Source organism: Pristiophorus japonicus, unplaced genomic scaffold, assembly GCF_044704955.1.
Source record: "Pristiophorus japonicus isolate sPriJap1 unplaced genomic scaffold, sPriJap1.hap1 HAP1_SCAFFOLD_359, whole genome shotgun sequence".
Taxonomy (NCBI): Eukaryota; Metazoa; Chordata; class Chondrichthyes; family Pristiophoridae; genus Pristiophorus; species Pristiophorus japonicus.
In genome coordinates, this window is record NW_027253424.1 from 79710 (window position 1) to 104455 (window position 24746).

At 45.0% G+C, this 24746-nt stretch overlaps 1 protein-coding gene across 1 annotated transcript in view; it reads left to right on the forward strand.

The window, feature by feature from the left end:
• Nucleotides 1-22270, forward strand: part of LOC139250256 (mediator of RNA polymerase II transcription subunit 28-like) — a 36871-nt gene extending 14601 nt beyond the window's left edge. Inside the window, exons 3-4 of the mRNA XM_070872758.1 lie at nucleotides 15076-15188; nucleotides 16680-22270. Of these exons, the coding sequence (XP_070728859.1) occupies nucleotides 15076-15188; nucleotides 16680-16877 (311 nt within the window). The 3' untranslated portion in view covers nucleotides 16878-22270. The remainder of the gene's footprint in view (nucleotides 1-15075; nucleotides 15189-16679) is intronic.
• The last annotated feature ends 2476 nt before the right edge of the window (nucleotides 22271-24746 follow it).

Here is a 24746-nt window from a genome sequence, read left to right on the forward strand (position 1 = left end):
ACCCCATGAGGTGACCGGCCACGCTGCCCGGCTGCAGATTGCAGCACAAACATCAGGGAAACTTCCGACATTTTTTTCTGGCACATTTATTTACCTAAATAAGTGGCGCAACTCTGGCAATATGTCAGAAAACGGGCTCGGGGAAAATTGAGCCCATGGTAATGACATGACTCTCAATTACTATAACTTTAAGTGGCAGAATAAAATATAACTGTGTACATATACTTTCCAATTACTTTAAAAATTAACACAATTCAAATTTCATTGAATGCAGACCAGAACAAATGTTGCTTTTCCTTTTCTTCCTCGCCATCTTCTTCCTTCGTTAATCTTTTGTAAAGTCCTGTGATTAAGGCTACAGCACCTACCTAAAGTATGGTGAGTGCATTCACATTCGCAAAAAAAACGGCGCAAATACTGGGAAAAATTGAGCCTCATGCCTAAATGATATTTATTACTTGATCAAATTATGTTTGGTGGGTAATATAGTTTAAGCACGTTGCAATTCTGAGCTTGGTTTTTCAGGTTTATCAGACCTTAATCGAATTCTAAAATATCTGCTCCAATACCCACTTTTTATACCTTTTTCCTTACCTCTTCTACGTGATCATTTGCATGTTTCATAAAATTATTGAGTTGTCCCTTCAAGGCCTTCTAATACAACAAGTTGTATTTAAATAGCACCTTTATGTCGTAAAACGACCCAAGGCCCTTCACAGGAGTGTGATGAGGCAAAAATTTGGCACCAAGCCACACGAGAAATTACAGCAGATAACCAAAAGCTTGGTCAAAGAGAGGTTTTAAGGAGCATCTTAAAGGAGGGCGGAGAGGGAGGGAGTTCCAGAGCTTAGGGCCTAGGCAGCTGACAAATCTACAGCAAGTAATACAAAAAAACACAGTACAGAAAATATAGAGGGGAAGCAGAAAGGAAGACAGACAGAGACCAAGGGGAAACAGTAAAGGATTTTATAAACATACAAGTGAAAGAATGGATAAAGAAAGCTTAGGTCTAATAAGAGGTGACAAAGGATAACTTCTCACGGAGGTGAAGGCATGAGAGAAATATTAAATGAGTACTTTGCCTTGTTTTTTAATGAAAAAAAGTGCAATAGTGGAATGAAAACATACAAGAGGAGGTGGAGCAATTGGATAGGCTAACTATAGATAAGGAAGTAGCACTGAAAAAGCTGGAACTCAAAGTGGAAGAGGCACTGGACCTTGATGGCAAGCATTTGAGAATGCTGTAGAAAGTCAGAGCAAATAGCAAAAGCTTGACCACAATCTTTTGAACATTCTTGGATATGGAAAGTCGAGGGAGAGGTTGTCAATGCAACACCTCGGTTTAAAAATGGAGAAAGCAGTAAACTGGATGACTATAGATCAGTCTGCCCAACATCAATAGTGCGTTAGCATCTAGGGCCATAATATGGGATTGAAGTAATACTTAGAAAAACCCGGGTTTAATTATGGACAACCAACAGAGATGGGTAAAAGACAAGTCATGTCTCTCAAATGTAATATAGTTTTTTGAGGAAATAATTGATAAAGAAAATGTAGTGAATGTTCAATAAGGTGCTACAAAGTAAGCTTGTTGATAAAATTAAGCTTTAGATAAACAACTCTTTAAAAGTTTCTAAGAAAAGGATTAATCAGAATGATTTGAAGTCTGCTAATGTTATACTGCTATTGATTTTTCTTTAAATTGTAGTAATATCCTTTAGCTTTTGCCTGTTAAGTGAGGAAACACGTCAATTTAGATGCAGTGGTCACTGAACTGTTGAATTAAGACTGGCCTTGAAGCAATGGTCAGTTTAGACAATAAATCTGATTATTAAATCACTGGAATGTTTTTCAAAGGCAGAGAAGCTTCATTTGTTCATCTGGAATGCAAAGATAACCTCCGGCTACTATTCTCTACTGCTAACCGTCTTCTTAAACCCCTCTTCCCTGTCTCCACCACACTCACCTCCACCAACAAGTGCGAGGAGCTCATGGACTTCTTTGTCTGAAAGATTGAGATCATCCGATCAGCTGCCTCTGCCACTTCCCTTCCTTCCCCTCCCTAACCCACCAGGCCAAACTTCCTCTGAGGTTTTCCCCTGAACTTGCATCTTTCTCCAGTTTCTCTCTCATCTCACCTCTTGACCTCCACGCTCATCTTGTCCATGAGACTCATTTCTTGCTCCCTTGACCCTATTCCCACTAAATTGCTGAACACCCAACTTCCTTTTCTGGCTCCCATGTTAGCTAACATTGTTAACAGTTCTCTCTCCTCAGGTACTGTCCCCCCTCGTCTTCAAATCTGCCATCATCACCCTTGCCCATCTGTACCGCAACTCAATGTTTGAAGCCCTTCAATCTGGTTTCTGCCCCTGCCACAGTATGGCTCTCAGACAAAGGCAACGATCCCTCCTTGTCCTTCTTGACTTGTCTGCGGCTTTGAAACGGTTGACCACTCTATCCTTCTCCAATGTCTCTCTACCGTTGTCCAGCTGGGTGGGACTGCACTCGCCTGGTTCCACTCTTGCCTATCTAATCGTAGCCAGAGAATTACCTGCAGCGGCTTCTCCAAGCCCACGTATCATTATCTCTGGTGTCCCCCCAAGGATCTATCCTTGGCTCCCTCCTATTTCTCATCTATATGTTTCCCCTTGGCAACATCATCCGAAAACACAGCATCAGTTACCACATGTACGCTGACAGCACCCAGCTCTACCTCACTACCACTTCTCTCGACCCCTCCTCAGTCTCTAAATTGTCAGACTGCTTGTCCAACTTCCAGTTCTGGATGAACAGAAATTTCCTCCAATTAAATATTGGGAAGACAAAGCCATTGTTTTTGATCCCCGCCACAAACTCCGTTCCCTAGCCACTGACTCCATCCCTGCCCCCAACTTCTGTCTGAGGCTGAACCACACTGTTCGCAACTTGGTGTTATATTTGACCTTAAAGTGAGCTTTCGACCACATACCCGCGGCATAATTAAGACTGCCTATTTCCACCTCTGTAACATTGCCCGTCTTCGCCCTTGCTTCAGCTCATCCGCTGCTGAATTCCTCATCCATGCCTTTGTTACCTCTAGACTTGACTATTCCAATGCACTCCTGGCTGGCCTCCCACATTCTACCCTACGTAAACTAGAGGTGATCCAAAACTCGGCTGCCCGTGTCCTAATTCGCACCAAGTCCTGTTCACCCATCACCCCTGTGCTCGCTGACCTACATTGGCTCCCGGTTAAGCTTCACCTCGATTTCAAAATTCTCATCCTTGTTTTCACATCTCTCCATGGCCTCACCCCTCCCTATCTCTAATCTCTCCCCCCGAGATGTCTGCGCCCCTCTAATTTTGCCCTCTTGAGCATCCCTGATTATAATCGCTCAACCATTGGTGGCCGTGCCTTTTGTTGTATAGGCTCTAAGCTCTGGAATTCCCTGTCTAAACCTCTCCGCCTCTCTATCTCTCTTTCCTCCTTCAAGACGCTTCTTAAAACCTATCTTTTTGACCAAGCTTTTGGTCATCTACCCTAAATTATTCTTATGTGGATCGGTGTCAAATTATTTGTCTCATAATACTCCTGTGATGAGCTTTGGGATGTTTCACTACGTTAAAGGCGCTATATAAATACAAGTTGTTGGAGGTGCTTAGTACTGCACTGAATTGTCAGCCTAGATTATTTGCTCTTTTGGATGAGATGTTAAACCAAGGCCCCATCTTTCCTTCAGAGTGAATCATAGAATCATAGAAATTTACAGCACGGAAGGAGGTCATTTTGGCCCATCGTGTCCGCGCCAGCTGACCAATAGCTATCCAATCTAATCCCACATCGCAGCTCTAGGTTACGGCACTTTGAGTGCACATCCAAGTATCTTTTAAATGTGGTGAGGGTTCCTGTCTCTACCACCCTTTCAGGGAGTGAGTTCCAGACTCCCACCACCCTTTGCGTGAAGAAATTTCCCCTCGTATCTCCTCTAAACCTCTCTCCAATTACTTTAAATCTATGCCTCCTGGTTGATGACCCCTCTGCCAAGGGAAACAGGTCCTTCCTATCCACTCTTTCCAGGCCCCTCATCATTTTATACACCTCAATCAAGTCTCTCCATAGCCTCCTCTGTTCCAAAGAAAACAGACCCAGCATCTCCAATCTTTCCTCATAGCCAAAATTCTCCAGTCCAACATACTTGTAAAACTCCTCTGCACCCTTTTCAGTGTAATCACATCTTTCCTGTAATGTGGTGACCAGAACTGCACACAATATTCCAGCTGCGGCCTAACCAGTGTTTTATACAGTTCAAGCATAACCCCCTTGCTCTTGTATTCCATGTCTCGACTTACAGGTTGAGCGTCCAAATCTGGAGTTCCAGAATCTGGAATGTTCCGGAATTCGGACTCTGGGACGATCCGTGGCAGGATCGTCCGGAATCTGTAAAATATTCCGGAATCCAGGCCAGACGACCCTGCCGACCTTGGGGCCTCGCCACCGCCCTTGCCTTGGGGCCTCGCTGCCGCCCCGCCCGATGACCTCCTGGGCGGGGCTGGCGACCCAAACAGCTCCTCGGAGAGCACCCCCCCCTTCTGACGTTCCGAAATTCGGAAATACCCGAACCTGGGCTCGGGTGTTTACGGACGTCAAACACGTTCCGAAGTCCTGAAAAACACGAAAACCGGCTCGGCTTCAGTCTCTCGGTTGTCGGATTTGGGACGCTCAACTATATTCCATATGCCTTCTTAACCATCTTATCTACCTGGCCTGCTACCTTCAAGGATCTGTGGACCTGCACTCCATCGTCAGTTTGTTCCTCAACACCTTTCAGTGCAGTACCATTTAATGTGTATTCCCTTGCCTTGTTAGACTTCCCCAAATGCATTACCTCACACTTATTCGGATTGAATTATTTTTCCCTGTTCTTCCCACCTGCCCAGTACATGGATATCTTCCTGCAGTCCGCAGTTTTCTTCTTCGTTATCAACCACATGGCCAATTTTAGTATCATCTGCAAACTTCTTAATCATACCCCCAACATTTAAGTCCAAGTCATTAATATATACCACAAAAAGCAAGGGACCCAGCACTGAGCCCTGCGGAGCACCACTGGATACAGCCTTCCAGCCACAAAAACACCCATCAACCATTACCCTTTGTTTTTTTTCGAACAGCAACAAGCCACGTTTGCAGCTAAATCAGACAAACGTGCTCCAGATCTGACACTGAAGTGCAAACAAAAACCACGAGAGGTGTGCCCACTGTTAGTTTAAAATTGTGCACCGTTTACATAATTTCCATGGGCAAAGCACCATATGCTCAAATGGCGTACAATCTTTCACTTTCTTTTGATTTAAAAATCTCACTCTTAACATTTCCTGATAGTGACAGCCCTGTAATATTTACATGGCAAGATAAAACTTTAAAAACCTACCAAAATCCTGTAATCCTTCAGAAGTGCTTCAGCTCTCGTTATGGTACTATTGAATAAGATTGATGTCTATGTTGTGGCCGTGTAGATAAATATAGCTGCATTATGCAGTGCAGTAAAGCGCTTAAAAGAGCAACACACCTGGAATTCATGAGCAACAATAACAAATGGAAGAAGCTCAAATCGTCTTCAGCCTCACTGGACATTTAAAGGAGGAAATGCCTTGATCTTGTATTATTTTGAATGTACTTCTTACATTTCACACTTAAATGAAATTAAGTATTACTTTAGCATCGTATGGCGCAGGAGGACGCCATTCGGCCCATTGCGACTGTGCCGGCTCTTTGAAAGAGCTATCTAAATAGTTCCACTCCCCCTACTCTTTTCCCGTAGCCCTGTAAATTATTTTTCTTTAAGAATAGATCCAATTCCATTTTGAAAGTTAAAAGGGAATTTATGCACATTTTTTTAAAATCCCATGTTTTTCTCCTCCTGTTCTCAGACCATTAAAGAAAAAATCTACTCTGCCTCCCAGATCCCTCTTTACTGATGTATTTGTAAAAGGTACTAGAAACCTTTTCTGCTGCCTGAGCTGAGAGTCTGGAGCTCTCTGGTTAGTCTTATAAAAAAAAATGTTAAAAAAAATAAACACACATCTCAATCTTCATTTGAGAGGAGGAAGAAAGAAAGAGAGAGGGAGTGCCAGCATTAATGATGCACTTTAAGAACCAGCCAAACCATTATTGAGCTTTAATAGCGAGTCCATGTTGGAAAAGGAAATCATTATTTTGGTTGTCGTTATGTCACTCTCTTTCGCTGTTGCAGTCTCGTTTTACAGCGAGTCTTATTTTGATCAGAAATAACTCATTTAAAAAAATAATTAAATCACAGCATGCTGGAGTGGGTGAGTGCAGGACGGGCTGTTTGTGCAGAGAGAGGGTCAGACACCGAGCTGGCTCAGCATCATGCGCTCGCTCTCTTGCTCCGGGTGTGTGGTCGGTCCGTGTTTCACTGGACAGTTACGATGGCTGGTATCTGACATTTTCACAGTGCGTCCAAGATCTTCTCCCCCCGGACAATTCTACATGATAAAATTGCCAAACTTTGCTGCACACTTATCCTCCACTTGTTCATTTAGCCGCTCATCTTCGTTGGCTCTGGCAGTTTAAAATATTTAAAGCGGCTTTCACACTGATTATAACAGTGTCTTTTGCTGAAGTGGCATTCTCCACCAACCAAAAAAATCCTTCTCGAAGCCATCAACCAATGCACAGCACTGTCACGTGATTGCAGAGACCTGGTCTGCGGCAAGTCTATTTTTGATTGGCTATCTTTTTTCGCCCCTTACCCCGTTTGCCCAAATGGTTTCAATGCTCGCACAGGGTCGGTTAGATTCAAATCTGAAGCTGTTTCCGGTGCAGCAGAGCGGCACGGTTCGCAATCCGAGATCGCGAGTTGGTATAAATTTTTATTAAAAAGCTCGGGTCTCGCGATTCATTCATTATTGCTGTTCCCTTTCCTTTTCAGTTTTTATATTGAGTCTGATTGTTATAGGCATTGTTTCATATATGTCCCCCAACTGCCTGCAGCTAATTATAGATTGTCCTTTTTTACTATTGTAGCCTGATTAAAACTATAATCAATCTTTGTTTATGTAACTTTTTGTTATAAAAACTGTAGTTTGATATTTGCTTAGACATAATTTGAAATTACACATCTATCCTCTGATCTAGGACCATCTAAGGTAATTTTGAACAATGTAATTTAAAACCCTCGTTGCAAACATTTCGTCTTGGGCCATTTTCAGGAACAGTGCAACTCCTTTGACAGAGTAATGGGAATACTGGTCTGCATCGGTGATTATCCATTCAGTGTGCTCCAGATTCAAAATTGTTGCACGAGGGGCAGTTACTGAGTGGGAGATGGGCATTGCTCACAACGGGGGCGGGGAAGAGGAGAAGCTAAAGAACCAGTTGTTCTGCTTTAATTTGGCCCTTTCGACTGAGTGTAATGTAGCCAAGTTTGCTGATACAAAGATGGGTGGTAAAGCAAATTGTGAGGAGGACACAGAAAATCTGCAAAGGGATAGAGACAGGCTAAGTGGGCAAAAATTTGGCAGATGGAGTAAAATGTGGGAAAACTTTGGCAGAAATAATAGAAAAGCAAATTATAATTTAAATGGAGAAAAATTTGCGAAGTGCTGCAGTACAGAGACACCTGGGTCCTTGTGCATGAAACACAAAAAGTTAGTATGCAGGTACAGCAAGTAATCAGGAAGGCAAATTGAATGTTGGCCTTTATTGCAAAGGGGATGGAGTATAAAAGCAAAGAAATCCTGCTACAACTGTACAGGGTATTGGTGAGGCCACACCTAGAGTACTGCGTACAGTTTTGGTCTCCGTATTTAAGGAAGGATATACTTGCATTGGAGGCTGTTCAGAGAAAGTTCACTAGGTTGATTCTGAAGATGAGGGGGTTGACTTAAAGGGTAGGTTGGGCCTATACACATTGGAGTTCAGAAGAATGAGAGATGATCTTATCGAAACATAAAATAATGAAGGGGCTCGACAAGGTGGATGCAGAGAGGGATATTTACACATGGGGAAACTAAAACTAGAGGACATAGTCTTAGGGCTGGCCTTTCCCCTGATGATTGTTGGGCTATTGCCCATCTATCGTCCAAATATGCAGGCTATCGCCCATTTTACCTTAAAAGTGGAAAGTTGGGCCGGAACATTGCCCAAAGATTGCCGACCCAACTTTCAGCGCACAAGAATTTCACATCGCCGAGGTGATCGCCCACCGCAACTTTCACCACATTGCCAGGCTGATCGCACACCGAGAAGATCGCTGGAGAAAAACTGCTCCTGACTGACACTGTTCGGCAGGACTCGGCACTACGGACGCAATTTTGAACATCTGAGGAAGTGAGGCTGCTTGAAGGGGCTTATGAGGAGAATGAATTTGAGTTATTTTAAGGGCCTCACTAACTCTTTGGCAATCATTACTCATATTTCTATTTATTGAGGACAAAATTTAGGGCATTTATAGCAATAGCTATGGTATCTGTAACTTCTCTACCATTATTGATGAATAATCACATGCTGCAGACTAAGATGGGAGAAGGTATATTGAAGAGCATTATGTGCCCAATCAAAGAGATGGCAGATTGCTGCGGAGGAGGAGACCTGACACCCGACTAACTTAGAGAAAAGCAATCATGCCTGAACTTGTCCGATAACACGTGCCTTAGGAGGCTGCGCTTCTGAAAGCAGCTCACCGCTGAGATATGCCAGCGCATCAAGGGAGATCTGCAGCCTACCAGCACCATCAGGACCGCACTGCCCGTTGAGGTAAAGGTTACTGCGGCACTTTCCTTCTATACATCGGGCTCCTTTCAGGCCTCAGCTGGTGACATTTGTGGTATCTCTCAGCACGCCACACATTGCTCCATTCAACAGGTGACTAAAGCTCTTTACGCTCGCAGGATGGACTTTATAAATTTCCCTATGACCAGCGAGGCACAGACCGAGAGGGCTTTGGGGTTCTCGAATAGCAAACTTCCCCAAGGTGCAGGGAGCAATAGACTACGCACATTGCTCTGAGAGCACCTTTACAGGATGCAGAGGTGTTTTCATAACCGAAAGGGATTCCACCCCCTGGATGTACAGCTTGTTGTCGACCACAACCAAATGATGGCAGTAAATGCTCATTCTCCAGGAAGCATCCATGATGCGCATATCTTGCGTGGCAGCACTGTCTCTGACCTGTTTAACAGTCAGCCACAAGGTCACGGTTGGATGCTGGGAGATAAAGGATATGGCCTTGCCAGCTGGCTCATGACTCTCCTGCGTAATCCCCAGATGGAAGCCGAGAAGCGCTACAACAAAATCCATATAGCTACACGCAATATCATCAAAGACGGGAGTGCTGAAGCAGCGCTTCAGATGCCTGAACCACTCTGGAGGCAGCCTACAATACCACCCTGAGCAGGTCGCTGAGTTCATCGTGGTGTGCAGCATGTTGCATAACCTTGCTATAAGGAGAGAACAACAATTGCCAGATGGGGCTGCCGGTCCACCTCAGGAGAGAGGACAGGAGGAGGATGACGAGGACCTCAGGGAGGACAATCAGCCTGGCGATGAACCCACCCACCCACCCACAAGACTGGAAAAGTCCTATGGGAGTTAAGCAGCTGCAAAACTCTTGTCAGCAACTCATAAATGAACGTTTTGCATGAATTTACATTGGTGACAGTTACAGAAAGACAACAGTTGCAGTTGCATTACATTTCATCCTTGCCTGGCCATTGTTTTCCAACAATTGTATTCATGTTTTACCTTACCGTACGTTATTATAAGACACTTGACAACAATTGTAAAATGCAATAAAATATTTAAATTATTGAACAATTTAAAAATTTTTTAACTCTATACACCCCCCCCCCCCACTCCCAACAGTCACCCAACAATAAATTTAAAATACAACAACAACGAGAACCCTCCCCCGGCTCTACCTGCGGTCAGGCTTCCTTCCAGATAACTTCTTCCCCCCCCCCCCCCCCCCTCCACGTACCTTAACTCCCCGTTGTAATCGGGTAACGGACCAGGACGACTTGCAGTAGATGACCTCAAGGGCTGGTGGTGGTGGGGGTAGTGACGGTGGCAGAATCCTTTCAGGGGGTGGAGGAGGAGAAGACGTTTCTGATGAACTGACTTCTGAGCCACAAGGAAGTTCTTCCTCCTGACTCGCATCTGTGCTGACGGTTGTTGGGACGGTACCTTGGAGTGCAGTGTCGTCTCCTGACAGTATCGCATGCTGCAAGGCATGGATGGCGGGGTCTGTTGGCCCATTGCCACAATCATCCGCTCCATACCCTCCGATATGCGAGCGGACATCCTGACAATGTTCCCCGTCAACCCAGCAAACGCCTGGAGGAGCTTGCGACTTATAGCGACGCTCTCCCTGCACAGTGTGGTCATGTCCTCATAGCGATCAGCCCATCTTAGTGTGTGCCGACCTCGGTGACTCAACCTCCGTGGAGTCGGCGTGGGCACTGTACACCTTGGAGTCGCCTGCTGCAAGCCGCTTGGGCCCGCTACTTCTCTCCAAGACGAAGTGGCCGCAGGTACAACATTCACAGGGATGCAAGGGGAATCCTCCTCTGTTTCCATAACATCATCCTCCTCTGGCTTGGTGATCTCTTCAGCACCTGGCTGATTCCGGAGATGAGGGGGTTACCTTATGATGATCGATTGAGTAGACTGGGTCTTTTACTCGTTGGAGTTCAGAAGGATGAGGGGTGATCTTATAGAAACATTTAAAATAATGAAAGGGATAGACAAGATAGAGGCAGAGAGGTTGTTTCCACTGGTCGGGGTGACTAGAACTAGGGGGTACAGCCTCAAAATACGGGGGAGCCAATTTAAAACCGAGTTAAGAAGGAATTTCTTCTCCCAGAGGGTTGTGGATCTGTGGAATTCTCTGCCCAAGGAAGCAGTTGAGGCTAGCTCATTGAATATTCAAATCACAGATAGATAGATTTTTAACCAATAGCGAATTAAGGGTTATGGGGAGCAGGCGGGGAAGTGGAGCTGAGTCCACAGCCAGATCAGCCATGATCTTGTTGAATGGCGGAGCAGGCTCGAGGGGCTAGATGGCCTACTCCTGTTCCTAATTCTTATGACCACTTGCAATGGGGCAGCTGCAGGTGCAGCCTCCCTTTGCGTCTCTGGAGCTGGGTGACCTGCAAAACACAATTGAGCTTATTAGAACAGAAGGTACACACTCTTGCACTGCGCTGGCATACGTAGGAGGAACAACAGTACTGCAATAATTGGGAACCGAGAGGCGTTACGTATTATTACATCATATGGTAGTACATTTATGTGGAATTCAGCCATGACCTTATAATGGCGGAGCAGGTTTGAGGGGCCAGATGGCCTTCTCCTGGTCCTATTTCTTTTATGTTCTTAAGTTGTTAACCTGAGAGTAGTACAGAAGCCTCATACATAACATGACATCATTCATATATTATAATGAAATACCGTTTCATTACTTTGAATTACCATTGCTTTACACATTACTCACGTGACGTAAGGGAGGGATCTGCACTACCACAGGTGGTGGCCGAGCGACCGTGGGTGCCCACAAGTGCTGCCGCACGTTCCTCAAGGTCCGTTAGGATACTGAGCTGGGCAGGGCCTCCTCCTGTGTACCTGCGCTTAGCCCAATTCTTGGATATCTTCCTCTGCAAACGTGACAAGAGCATGGCATAAGCTAATTGATTAGCTACTATCGTGGAAAGACAACAGTTTCCAATGTTATATGCTAATAGGGTTTGTATCCACAATTGGTGCATGGTTATAACAAAGATCGCGTTAGGGATCTAATGCTTGACACAAACATCTCCACTACAATCTCCATGAAGGGCCCCTGGGGGGGGTGAGGCAGGGGATGGGAATCAGGACAGCTGGTGAGCTCGGCAATGATGGGAGTTAATGTCCCTAAGTGTCCCAGGGCAGACATTGAGCCAGGGCAGCTCTCTCCCCAGTCCAGGCTGGGTCACTAAGTGACAGCAGCTGGAGAGACTGACAGTGTAGGTGAAGGTGACCAGACCCCTCAGTGCTCAGTCATGCCCCATCCACCAACGTAACCCAAAAAGAGACTGCGAAAATTAGAATTAATGGGCGCAGGTTCAGAACCCTGTCCAAATCTTAGCAGGGAATCTATGCAAGCATACCCAGCTTAATTTCAATCTGGTAGATTTACATATTCAGTGGATCATTACAATTTAAAATCCATTTAATACTTATTCTTGCCTAAGGAACCAAGCTGTTCCACATTTTGCGGCATTGGTCCGATCCCTTCGACTCGGACACCGAGGACATCACATCGGCGATCTCGCCCCAAATTTTCCGATATGTCCGGGATGGAGGTTTCCCACGTGCACCCTGGGTTAATTGGCCCCATCTTGCGTGCACCTCCTGGACGAGGGCCTCGTTGGCCTCGTCGGAAAACGGTTTTGCCCTCCTGCCCACTCTCTGCGGGCTACTCGTGCTTGGACATCTTTTTTTGATTCTCTCTCTCTCTCTCTCTCTCTCTCTCTCTCTCTCTCCTCTCTCTCTCCTCTCTTCCTCACCCCGCCACCCCCCTTTGCCTTCTGCGCATGCCTGGATGACTCCTGACCTCCCAAATGGTGGGCAACTTTTGCAAAAAAAAACGCATGTGCAGAAAGGCCGTTGCTAGAGACGCTTTGCCTTCCACATTGCTGGGGCCCATTTCGCATCGTTAAGGCCCAATCCACATCGCTGGGCTATCTCCGGAAAAAAAAGCCGAAAGTTGTAATCTGAAAAATGGGCGCTCTTGAGAGCTGAAACATCACTAAGGCTGGAACATCGCCCATTTTTTGGGCCCTAACGATCGAAGTGGAAAGTCGAGCCCCGTGAATAAGGGGCCACCCATTTAAAACTGAGATGAGGAGAAATTTCCTCTGAGGGTTGCAAATCTATGGAATTCTCTACCCCAGAGAGTTGTGGAGGCTGGGTCATTGAATATATTTAAGGCGGAGATAGACAGATTTTTGAGCGATAAGCAAGTAAAGGGTTATGGGGAGCGGGCAGGGAAGTGGAGCTGAGTCCATGATCAGATTAGCCATGATCTTATTGAATGGCGGAGCAGACTCGAGGGGCCAAATGGCCTACTCCGGCTCCTATTTCTTATAAGAACATAAGAAATAGGAGCAGGAGTAGGCCATACGGCCCCTCGAGCCTGCTCCGCCATTTAATACAATCATGGCTGATCCAATCATGGACTCTGGTCCACTTCCCTGCCCACTCCCCATTACCCCTTAATCCCTTATCGGTTAAGAAACTGTCTATCTCTGTCTTAAATTTATTCAATGTCCCGGCTTCCACAGCTCTCTGAGGCAGCGAATGCCACAGATTTACAACCGACTGAGAGAAGAAATTCCTCCTTATCTCAATTTTAAATGGGCGGCCCCTTATTCTCAGATTATACCCCCTAGTTCTAGTCTCCCCTATCAGTGGAAACATCCTCTCTGCATCCACCTTGTCAAGCCCCCTCGTAATCTTAGACATTTCGATAAGATCACTTCTCGTTCTTCTGAATTCCAATGTGTAGAGGCCCAACCTCCTCAACCTTTCCTCATAAGTCAACCCCCTCATCTCCGGAATCAACCTAGTGAACCTTCTCCGAACTGATTCCAAAGCAAGAATATCCTTTCGTAAATGAAACCAAAACTGTGTGCAGTATTCCAGGTGTGGCCTCACCAATACCCTGTATAACTAGCAAGACTTCCCTGCTTTTATATTCTATCCCCTTTGCAATAAAGATCAAGATTCCATTGGCCTTCCTGATCACTTGCTATACCTGCATACTAACCTTTTGTGTTTTCATGCACAAGTACCCCCAGGTCCCACTGTACTGCAGCACTTTGGAATTTTTCTCCATTTAAATAATATCTTGCTTTTTGATTTTTTTTTTCTGCCAAAGTGCATGACCTCACACTTTCCAACATTATACTCCATCTGCCAAATTTTTGCCCACTCACCTAGCCTGTCTATGTCCTTTTGCAGATTTTTTGTGTCCTCCTCACACATTGCTTTTCCTCCCATAATTGTATCGTCAGCAACCTTGGCTACGTTACACTCGGTTCTTTCTTCCAAGTCATTAATATAGATTGTAAATAGTTGGGGTCCCAGCACTGATCCCTGCAGCACCCCACTAGTTACTGATTGCCAACCCGAGAATGAACCATTTATCCCTACTCTCTGTTTTCTGTTCGCTAGCCAATCCTCTATCCATGTTAATACATTACCCCCAACCCTGTGAACTTTTATCTTGTGCAGTAACCTTTTATGTGGCATCTTGTCAAATGCCTTCTGGAAGTCCAAATACACCACATCCACTGGTTCCCCTTTATCCACCCTGTTCGTTACATCCTCAAAGAATTCCAGCAAATTTGTCAAACATGACCCCCTTCAGAAATCCATGCTGACTCTGCCTGACCGAATTATGCTTTTGCAAATGTCCTGCGACTGCTTCTTTAATAATGGACTCCAACATTTTCCCAACCACGGATGTTAGGCTAACTGGTCTATAGTTTCCTGCTTTTTGTTTTCCTCCTTTTTTGCATTTGCAGTTTTTCAATCTGCTGGGACCTCCCCGGAATCCAGGGAATTTTGGTAAATTACAACCAATGCATCCACAATCCCTGCTGCTACTTCTCTTAAGACCCTAGGATGCAAACCATCAGGTCCAAGGGATTTATTTGCCTTTAGTCCCATTATCTTACTGAGTACCACCTCCTTAGTGATTGTGATTGTATGGAAGCTTGCTTGCTAGTCGCAGTTCCTTGACATCTTTTCCTCGAGCAAGAAAAGCACTGATTCCTCGCTTGGTCAACATATCACAGCAGGACAGGCTTTGAATGGAGGCATATGGAAGAGATTTATCTAGCAAAAAGGGTGTGAGCCTCAAAGATAACTAAATTATTAGAAAGTTTATCTTATTACCATCTTATGGCATTTTTCACTTTTCAGTTCTGCTATTGATGCAGATTTAGATGCATTTCGATTCAAATTATGAAATTTCCAACAACATGGCATATTTTTTGTGAATGTCTTCATTTATTTTGCCACAGGTGTAGAGCAATGCATTCAAAAGTTTTTGGATGTTGCCAGACAAACGGAGTGCTTCTTTCTTCAGAAGAGGCTACAGCTTGCTGTTCAAAAACCTGAACAAGTCATAAAAGAGGTGAAGGGACTTTATTTTCTGTGGTTTAATATTTCTCTTTTCTCTTTCCTCTTTCTGGATAAGTTGTCTCGACGGAAAAATCAATTGGGGATTGAGTCATGGGTATTTTATTACTAGGATCCACAATAAAGCTGAATGGAGTTATTAATTTCTGGATATAAAATGATGGCAGAAGTGCTGGCTTTTCTTATTAGCCTATATAATCTTTTATGAAAGAGAAATACTTGTTGGATTGTGTCTGGGCACAACACCTTAAGAAGGATATATTGGCCTTGGATGGAGTGCAGCATATATTTACCAGAATAATACCAGGATTCTAAGGATTAAATACAAGGAGGGATTACACAAACTAGGGTGATAGTCCCTGGAATTTAGAAGGTTACGTGTGATTTGATTGAAGGTTTCAAGATATTAAGGGGATAAGAGAAAGACGATTTCCGCTGGTTGGGGAGTCGAGGACATGGGGACATTGCCTAAAGGTAGAGCAAGGCCTTTCAGAAGTGAAGTTAGGAAACACTTCTACACACACAGGGTGGTAGAAGTTTGGAGTTCTCTTCTGCAAATAGCACTCGATGCTAGATCAATTGTTAATTTTCAATTTGAGATTGATATATATTTGTTAACCAAAGGTATGAAGGGATGTGGGGCAAAGGTGGGTTTATGGAGTTAGGTCACAGATCAGCAATGATCTCATTGAATGGCAGCACAGATTCGAGGGGCTAAATGGCCTACTCCTGTTCCTATATTAATCAATTCTGGTGTCCAAATCCTGCTTCACCGTTACTGTGGTTCTCCAGGCAACAAAGTACTTCAACTGAGGGAAAATGTGTGGCAGACTGGTGGAGTGACTGCACACAGGTTGGGAAAAGTGTGATGCCAATGGTCTTTGGAACCATTTGACTATTATAGATAGTGCTTCAGGGGTCAGATCGCAACAACTTCTACATTGCAGTTGGGGCACCCTTGTTTATTGCATCATTGCCCTGTGTGTTTTCTCTTTGTACATTCTCCTTTTCTTTCTCTCTCCCTCCCTCGGGGGCACGCACCGTTTCCCTCCCTCGGGCTCTTAGTCTCCCTCCCTCGTGCGCACTTGCGCTTTGTGTGTGTCTCTTGCTCTTTCTCTTAAAAAAAAATATTTCGTGCAGAACTTTCTTGCACTTTTCAAAGGCAAAAAACCCAGCGAGTAGCTTAACTATGTTAACTGTTGTATCACTGGTTCTTGCATCCATTTTCCCCCCATCCCTTGCTCAGTGGGGTGGCCTACACTTTTCCAAATGCTACTATTAACTTAACAATTGCAAGCGGCATGTGTGCCATGGACCTACCAGTTCCACTGCTTGGCACTGCTCAACTGTTTTTTTCAGAAACTTTTGCCTCAATGTATATTTTATTAACTATAAATTTCTGACCACATTGTGCCTTTTTAAAGTCTAAGCATTGAATTCACTTTTTTGGGAAAGGTTCTTAATTTGTTTTAATATTGTTTTACAGGATGTTTCAGAATTGAAAAATGAGCTACAGAGAAAGGAGGCCTTGATCCAGAAGCACCTAAGTAAGCTGCGCCACTGGCAACAAGTCTTGGAAGATATTAATGTACAGCCCAAAAAATCAGCTGACCTGGCTCAAGGACCGTTGGCCTATCTTGAACAAGCATCTGCAAATATCCCAGCTCCACTAAAGCAAACGTGAAAATTATACACATGGGCCAAGGTGTCAGGAAGTTTCATCTTAACTGTTGTACACCCGCACCCCCCAAAATAATCAGTTCCAGTTAACCTCTTGAATGGCACCAAGAGTATTATGTACAGTGACTGAATCACTTTGCAATTACAACCTTTGGAACTGCAGGGTATAAATTGCTGATACATGCATCTTCAGAGCAGTTATTCTCTGTGAAAAAATGTGTAATTATATTGTTGACATGATTGATATGATAAAACTTTGTGTACAAAATACTAGATGTTTGTGGCAAATAGTGTATTGATACTAACTATGTTGAAGAATGTCTAGTTTTTTGAGCAGTCAAAATATAATGCTATTGAAATTTATTCTAGATAAGTTTTTTATCACATTTATAATTTTTTTAATAGTAAATGTGTTAAATGTCTTGCAGAATGTAGTAACCTAGTCCCACCAGTAATCATCGTCAACAAGCAGCCTTTGAAGGAGGCAGCATTTGGCTGGTAGAATTGTACTTGGACATTGAGACCTCCGTGGCACTACAACTTTGTGTACCTGGGGGTAAAATAAAAAAATGTACCTTCGAATCTAAATCGGGCCCCGATTTTTGGGCTTTTGGATTAATTTTAAATCTCTCGATTTGGTAATTGTGACTTTTGGATTGGAAACTTGCAACTGTCACTGCATTATTTAAGAAGGGAGCGAAGCAGAAACCAGTAAACAACAGACCTGTCAGTTTAACATCAGTTGTGGGAACATTACTGGAATCTATCACCAGGGACAGAGTGACTGACTGAGAACTTGGAGAAGTATGAGCTAATTTGAGGGTTGCTCACTCTCATCCCTAACTCAAGTAATTCACACACCTATAAAGACCAAGCAAATCTGTGAGCATCTAGCTTGCAGGATCCTGGTGAGAAATGCCAGGTTAATGGCTTAGTTGGTTCCATAAAGTTACAAGGCACTGTTTTAAGGTTGCAGTTTTTGTCTGTCTTTCGAGTTTCAGAAGTCTGGAACATTCTTTGAGTCAGCTATTTCCATTATAAATTCCTGTGCCCGTATTTATAATGGAAATTTCTACATAAATTTGATACGCTGTAACTGGACAATCTGAATACAAAATAACTTGTATTTGCACTTTCACAACCTCAGTACTTTTGAAGTGCAACCCAGGATACATCAGTACTGTTCAGTTAGGTGCACTGATGGAATATTTTTCTTCAGCTTGTCGCAGTTTTTGCCGAGTTTTAAAAATTATTAGAAGCAAAGCTAGAGGTCAAATTTCAAAAACTGCAGGTAAACTTTATAGAATTTTTTTAATGGAGAGGCTGTAAGAGAATGTAAAGCAAAAAAAATGGTAATTCCCTCCTCTATCTATGTTCTCTTCAGCAGAGCTAGGAAGTGAGCTAGCATTGTGCTGAGTTCTTTCCTGGACTGTCCTTGGCTTCACCACCTGCTGGCTTATACCTTGCAATCACTCAGTACAGACCCCTCTAATTCACTATCTTAAGTAATGCGGGAGGCTGATTTCTGTTGGTGCTTGGAATGGTAAGAGCAAGTGACCGTGCATCTTCTCGAGGGTTCTCACAATGGTGATGAGTGAAAGGAATGGGTTGAACATTGCAGGGACGCTTTGCAGAACTGGTGTGGGGTGGTGCCAACCTGGAGCATCATGGGGCAGTCAGAATGTACAGCATGAAGTGAAGTAAATGTGGCCATGGTGAGGCCATCACTGGCCTCCCGGGAAGCAATGTGGTTGAGTGCTGATGCCCTGTGTCCTGTGCAGCATCAGGTGATTGTGGAGAAGGTTGGTGTTGGTAGTGATGCTGGTGTGTTTAGTGATAGTGTTTGGGCTGATTGTGGTGGGACTGTAAGTGTCAAGGTGAGATTTATTCAAGGGCACCGATGCTGCTGGAATAGATGGCAGGTAAGTTTGAGATGACAGAAATGCCCTGTCTGTAAGGTTCTGCAAAACCAACCACGGAGACGTGGCAGGGAGAATGGGAAGATGCCATGTTTAAAATGACCAACTGCAGCCAACAGCCTGTAAACCGTGGAGGATGATGGGACTCTGGCCACGCTGTACAGTAACAGACAGTGTTGCAGGGGCACAGAACCGGACGGGGGATAAGCCAGCTACCGTAAGGCGGAAGAGTACATTCGGTTCTTCCAGGAAAATGGATACAAGCCAATTTTATATTTTTAAAACTACATTTCTCCAGCTTTTTGTGTAACACCCTCACACAAGAGGCAACATGTTCAGGCAAAATCACCCCAGTAAAACACAAGGCAACACAAAGGGTATCAGTTTGAATAATTAAACAAAGGCCCACAGGTCTGATGCAATCATTTTGGCCAGCCCAGACAGAGTGGCACCTCTGTCGAGATAGTGAACAATCATAATTCACCCCATCAGCGAGTGACAGGATACAGGAGGTGTGGCTAATCTTCCATTCCAGACAGATCGATACACATCGAAGTGCCATTCACACCCCGGTGGGAGAACACCCGGTGGGAGGACCAGTACAAATTCGCCTTTACATTCAAAGGACAGCAATATACCTGGAACTGTCTTCCCCAGGGCTTCCCAAGCATTTTTCATCAATGCATGGCCAACTGCCTGAAAGAGTTCAGCAGACCCAGACAGCTAGTCCAGTATGTGGACGACTTGCTGCTATTCTCCGATTTGGAGGAAGAGCATGGTCCCTGCTGGCAGAGCTGTTGGGACTGCTGCCATTATTTTTGGATGCTCAGGGGGCAGGCACCGACTGTCACCACAGGAGAAGGGACACCAGGGGTAGAGGGGACCGCAATATATACCCACAGGGGAAGGTGGCCAGGGTGGTTGGGGTCCAATTCCACGAGATACTCCAACCACCCCGGGGTCACGTATGGGGAAGCATCAGTCTCCTGCCCCAGCATTGAGGTGACCGCATCCCGGGTTAGGGTAGTGGTTGGGAAGAGGGTTCGCCTGACCTGTAAGGGGCACATCCCAGTGGGAAGGTGGTGGTGGCTCAGGAAGCTGAGCAAGGACATGGGAAACCCGGCTGCAGATTGGGAGAGACTCGACAACAGCACCTTCGAGAAACAGCTCTCCTTTGAGAAATGTTCAGGACATTCTACGAGCTCGATTTTGGCTATTTGACCATCACGGGCACTCAGAGGGGAGTGAGTGTGTGTTGGGATAAATGGTGGGAGGCGGAGTTAGGAGTGTGTGTGGGGATCAGAGAAGATATGTCCAGCAGGCATCTCCATAGCATTCACCCGACAGTGGCAGGATGAAGGGGAGGGGATGGGATGGGACCGGAGCATGGTCGCATGCATAGTAAGCCATCCCAGCTCCATCCACGCCACCAAGTTAAGCGCACGCCCCAGACAGCCCCTGCCCACAGCCCTGACTGAACTTTGCTGTACCGTCTACAACCCAAAGACAACGTCAAACCAAAAAATACACAGAAGAGGGATCTGGAATTATGTTTTTACCGGTTTCAACACCGGTGCATCAATGATTAATAGCATGGACAATTATGTAGCACATTTCAGATACCACATTCCATTTTTACCAGAGCACCTGACAGATCTGTTCAAAGCAGCACAAAATTCCCAGAAACGTTATTTCACCCTACAACAAAAAAAAACAGTAAAATTGTGAGCCCAGTTAGCTGACTTAAATTCAAGGCCCTGGTGGGATTGGGGATTGGACGTAGAGGTCCCGGCCTGGGACCGCATCCTCTCTCACGCCCTGGTAGCGGCACAGCTGATGATCGTAGCTGATTTGCTGCCGATCCGCTGCCAGCTTAGGAGAAAGGGCCGTCATTTAAAAATTGAGAAAGCTATACGGGAGGCCAAGTCAAAGGCCAAACGAAAAGGGAGGGCTAGCAAAATCTATGCAGTATGACGGGACTGATTGTACGAGCCGAATGTATTGCACTGTGAAGAAAAGTCTGTACCTTGTAAAAGGTCCGTACCTCCCTATCTGTAATACTATGATGTGTGATACTATGTACTATTATGATTTTGGTGAAGGGTATTGGTTGAGAAGCATTTTTACATTTTCAGTATTGTATTGATTCCAAATGTATGAATACCATTGGTGTATTTTAATGTTTTATCGTGGGTTTAGGTAAGATTTGGGCAAGATTGGCTCTGTGAGAGGGAAAAGGTTTTGCTTCACATTTTGAAAACACCCTGAGACAGAGTGTTTTAACGGGGGACTGTAAGGTTCTGCAAAACCAACCACGGAGACATGTGGCAGGGAGAATGGGAAGATACCATGTTTAAAATGACCAACTGCAGCCAACAGCCTGTAAACTGCAGAGGATGATGGGACTCTGGCCACCCTGTACAGTAACAGACAGTGTTGCAGGGGCACGGAACCGGACGGGGGATAAGCCAGCTACCGTAAGGGGGAAGAGTGTATATTCGGTTCTTCCAGGAAAATGGATACAAGCCAACTTTATATTTTTAAAACAACATTTCTCCAGCTTTTCGTGTAAAACCCTCACAGAAGAGGCAACATGTCCAGGCAAAATCTCCCCAGTAATACACAAGGCAACACAAAGGGTATCAATTTGAATAATTAAGCAAAGGCCCACAGGTCTGATGCAATCATTTTGGCCAGCCCAGACAGAGTGGCACCTCTGTCGAGATAGTGAACAATCATCTTCATTCACCCCATCAGCGAGTGACAGGATACAGGAGGTGTGGCTAATCTCCCATTCCAGACAGATCGATACACATCGAACTGCCATTCACACCCCATTTTATTCATGGAAGACCCAAGACAATGGCATGCAGTTTTGGCGTGAAGATGAACGGACTATGAGAAAAGCTGCAAAAACACACAAGGAGGTTGGAGGTTGGAGTCAGCTTTTTGCATTGAGTTGTAGGGTTGAGTTAAGAAGATGGGAGTCAGTTTTCGTTGTGGTTGAGCTGAGTTAAAGGCGAGTTGAGTCAGCTCTTGACAGGCCCTCGCTCTGGGGAAGGAATGCTTAACTCCAGCAGCTTTTTTGCTTAGGAGCCAACCGAGAGGTAATTAGAAGAAACCGACACAACATCGAGGAGGAAAACCGAACCGACCAACAACGTAAAACCCGCCCCAGAGGGACCCCGAGCTGAAATAAATGCCCCCAGAACCCCTGAGTTGATAGGATTGTGAGTATCGCCCAAACCCCCTCACAGACTCAATTTAGGATAGGAATTGGTAAGAAGGGTGGAAGTGGGAGGTGGGGTTGTGTGTGGGTGGAATGTTTCAACCTCTTATCTTCCCCTTCCCTGTCGCGAGAATTTTTCGTGTTGTTGAGTGAGATTGTGCCATTACTGTTATTTACGACCTCTTCCTATGCCCTCTATCTTTGTGTTTACTATTCTAAATAAACAACATTAGCCATTTTGTACTCTTACCCACTGTGTCTGGTGCCTCGTTACTCACCCACCCTCATAAATCACACGTACAGAACCTCAGGGGAGTGTGGATTCGAACCCACACCCCAAGCTCCCCTGACATGTCAATGATGAGAGAGATTGCTCCAAAGAGGTGACAGTGAATAGAGAGTTCACTGCAAGCACTTCCAAAGTGCATACAGCTCAAAAGTCTCTTCCAAAACCTGAAAGCTTCAGCTTCTGACATTGGAAAGTGAACAGCTGTGAAATGGTAGCTTTTATACCACTTCTGCAGCTGTCAACTAGCCAAAGCAATAGAGTACTGAGAACCTGGCGTGAAACACGAGGGACGGCAAACCTGTCAAAAGGTTGGTAAAATTGTAAATGCCTGCTTTTAAACCTCTTAACTAGCAATTTAATACCTTTAATAATGTTAATTACTTGTCCTGCCCCTTGCTGACGGACTGCTATCCGAATGCAGATCTGACAGGTGAGAAATTCACATGGAGGTGGGTTCCGAGTGAGATCCTGACCCGCTGTCAATCAGGGCCATTTTGACAGTGGGCCCACTTCCAAATCCACACTTGCAGGGCTGGGAAGATTCCAGCCGTGGCCTCTGCACTCCTGAACAGAGCACATGAATCAACAGAGAGTACATTATTATTGCAGTGCAGTTAGGGCAATACATGTGACATGAATATACAGCTTGGATGTGACAATACAACAGACAAATGGTGTGTGAAAATCCAGTCCTGCCAGCACATTCCCACCATAACTTTGACATGAGTCCACCGGAAGGGCTGTAAATTATGCCAGGTATGATGGGCCTTGCATTGGAGTTTCTAATTGGCCTTTTGAGGGTGGAACTTCACCATCAATGCAGTACAGAACAAGTTTTGGGGTGGGCAAACCTTACATTTGGGTTCCTGCGTCTCTAACCATCAAAGGGACCCACCGTAGGTTGAACAAAGATACGCCTGACTCACCAATAGTCCGTGTGAGGACCCAGCCTGGGATCTTAGCCTAGACCCGCAAAGAAAATAATAATAATTAAAAATATATATTTTAAAGCAGGCCCCATACTAAGGGTGTTGCTGGGTGCAGATTGTCACCATGACATCACCTGGATCACCAGTGTTCAGCTAAACTCTATGGTCCCTTCAGCAGTTGGGCACCCAAAATACATCCCTAGTGGCACTGACACCTGCCATTGCCATGGAAATGAAGAAGCTGACCCCTGACCCTGTAAATTTTGCTGGGTTAGCTGTGGAGGTTCTGGGCAAGTGCTTCTGAGCAACTAAGCTGTGATGCTCAGCCCTGCGGACTTTAGGACATTGAAGCTCAGCACTTGACATGTATGCAAGTGTATGCATCTCATCATGGGTTTACAGGTTCCCCACATCAGTAAAAAGCTGATAAGAAGATTCTCATGGCTAATAGATTGCACTAGATGGGCCTTCCAGGGCAGCAACGCCTTCTGGAAATATGAACCTCCAGTGGCACTTTTGGCTCTGGGATTATAAACCAGTTTGGCTTTATTGGGACAGAACACATTTTCCTTAACAATACAAATTCACAATAAAAGCTAGTGTTACATAAAAAACCCAAAACAACAGCATTAGCTAGCAATTTTTATTTAACATTTATAAAACGCCATTAAAATATTAAAACATTCTCCGGTGCTTCAGAGGTGTGAGGAAAACAGGCACTGAGTCAACAGAGATTTAGGAGGTGGCCAAGTTTTAAGGAGGGCCTTAAAGGGAATAGGAAGATGGAGAGGTAGAGAATTTCAGACAGTGGGACCCATGCAGCAGAAGTTACAATGATGGGGCAAAGGGAGGGAGTGATGGATGCACAAGAGGCTGATGTCAAAGGAATGGAGAGTTTGGAGGAAGTAGTGTAGCGAGAGGAGGTTACGGGGAGTGCAAGGCCATGACGTGATTTAATATTAAGGATAATCATTTCAAATATATGGGGGGAAATTGATTATCGATCATTTTGAGGCGCTAACATCGCCTGGGCGTTAAATTTAGCGCTGAGCAATTGGAAAATTTAGCACGGGCAATTGGAAAATTGATTTTTACCGCTCTAAGAGGGGATTGTAGCACCAAATCAAGTGCTGCACACGTCTTAGGGCGATAGTATCGCCAAGCACAGCCCTACCTTTAGCGCCAATCAATTTCAGCTGTGCTCGTGTCCAGACTCATCAGACATGCTGGCTCCAACTGGACCTTTAAGGGGAGGGGCTATGATGCCACACAACCTCAAACTCACCATTCCATCTTTGCTGTTGGTGTTGAAGGAGCAACATGGCTGCTCAGGTACGAAGTCTGCGCGCCATGCACTTTAGCGATGATGCCCTTCAGGCACTTGTGGAGGCGGTGGAGAGGCGACTATGTTCCCTGAGACTGGTAGGAGGCCAATGCTAGCCACCTACGGGCGTCTATGGAGGGATGTAGCACAATATGTGTCTTCCAGGAGCGTGCTGGACAGGAC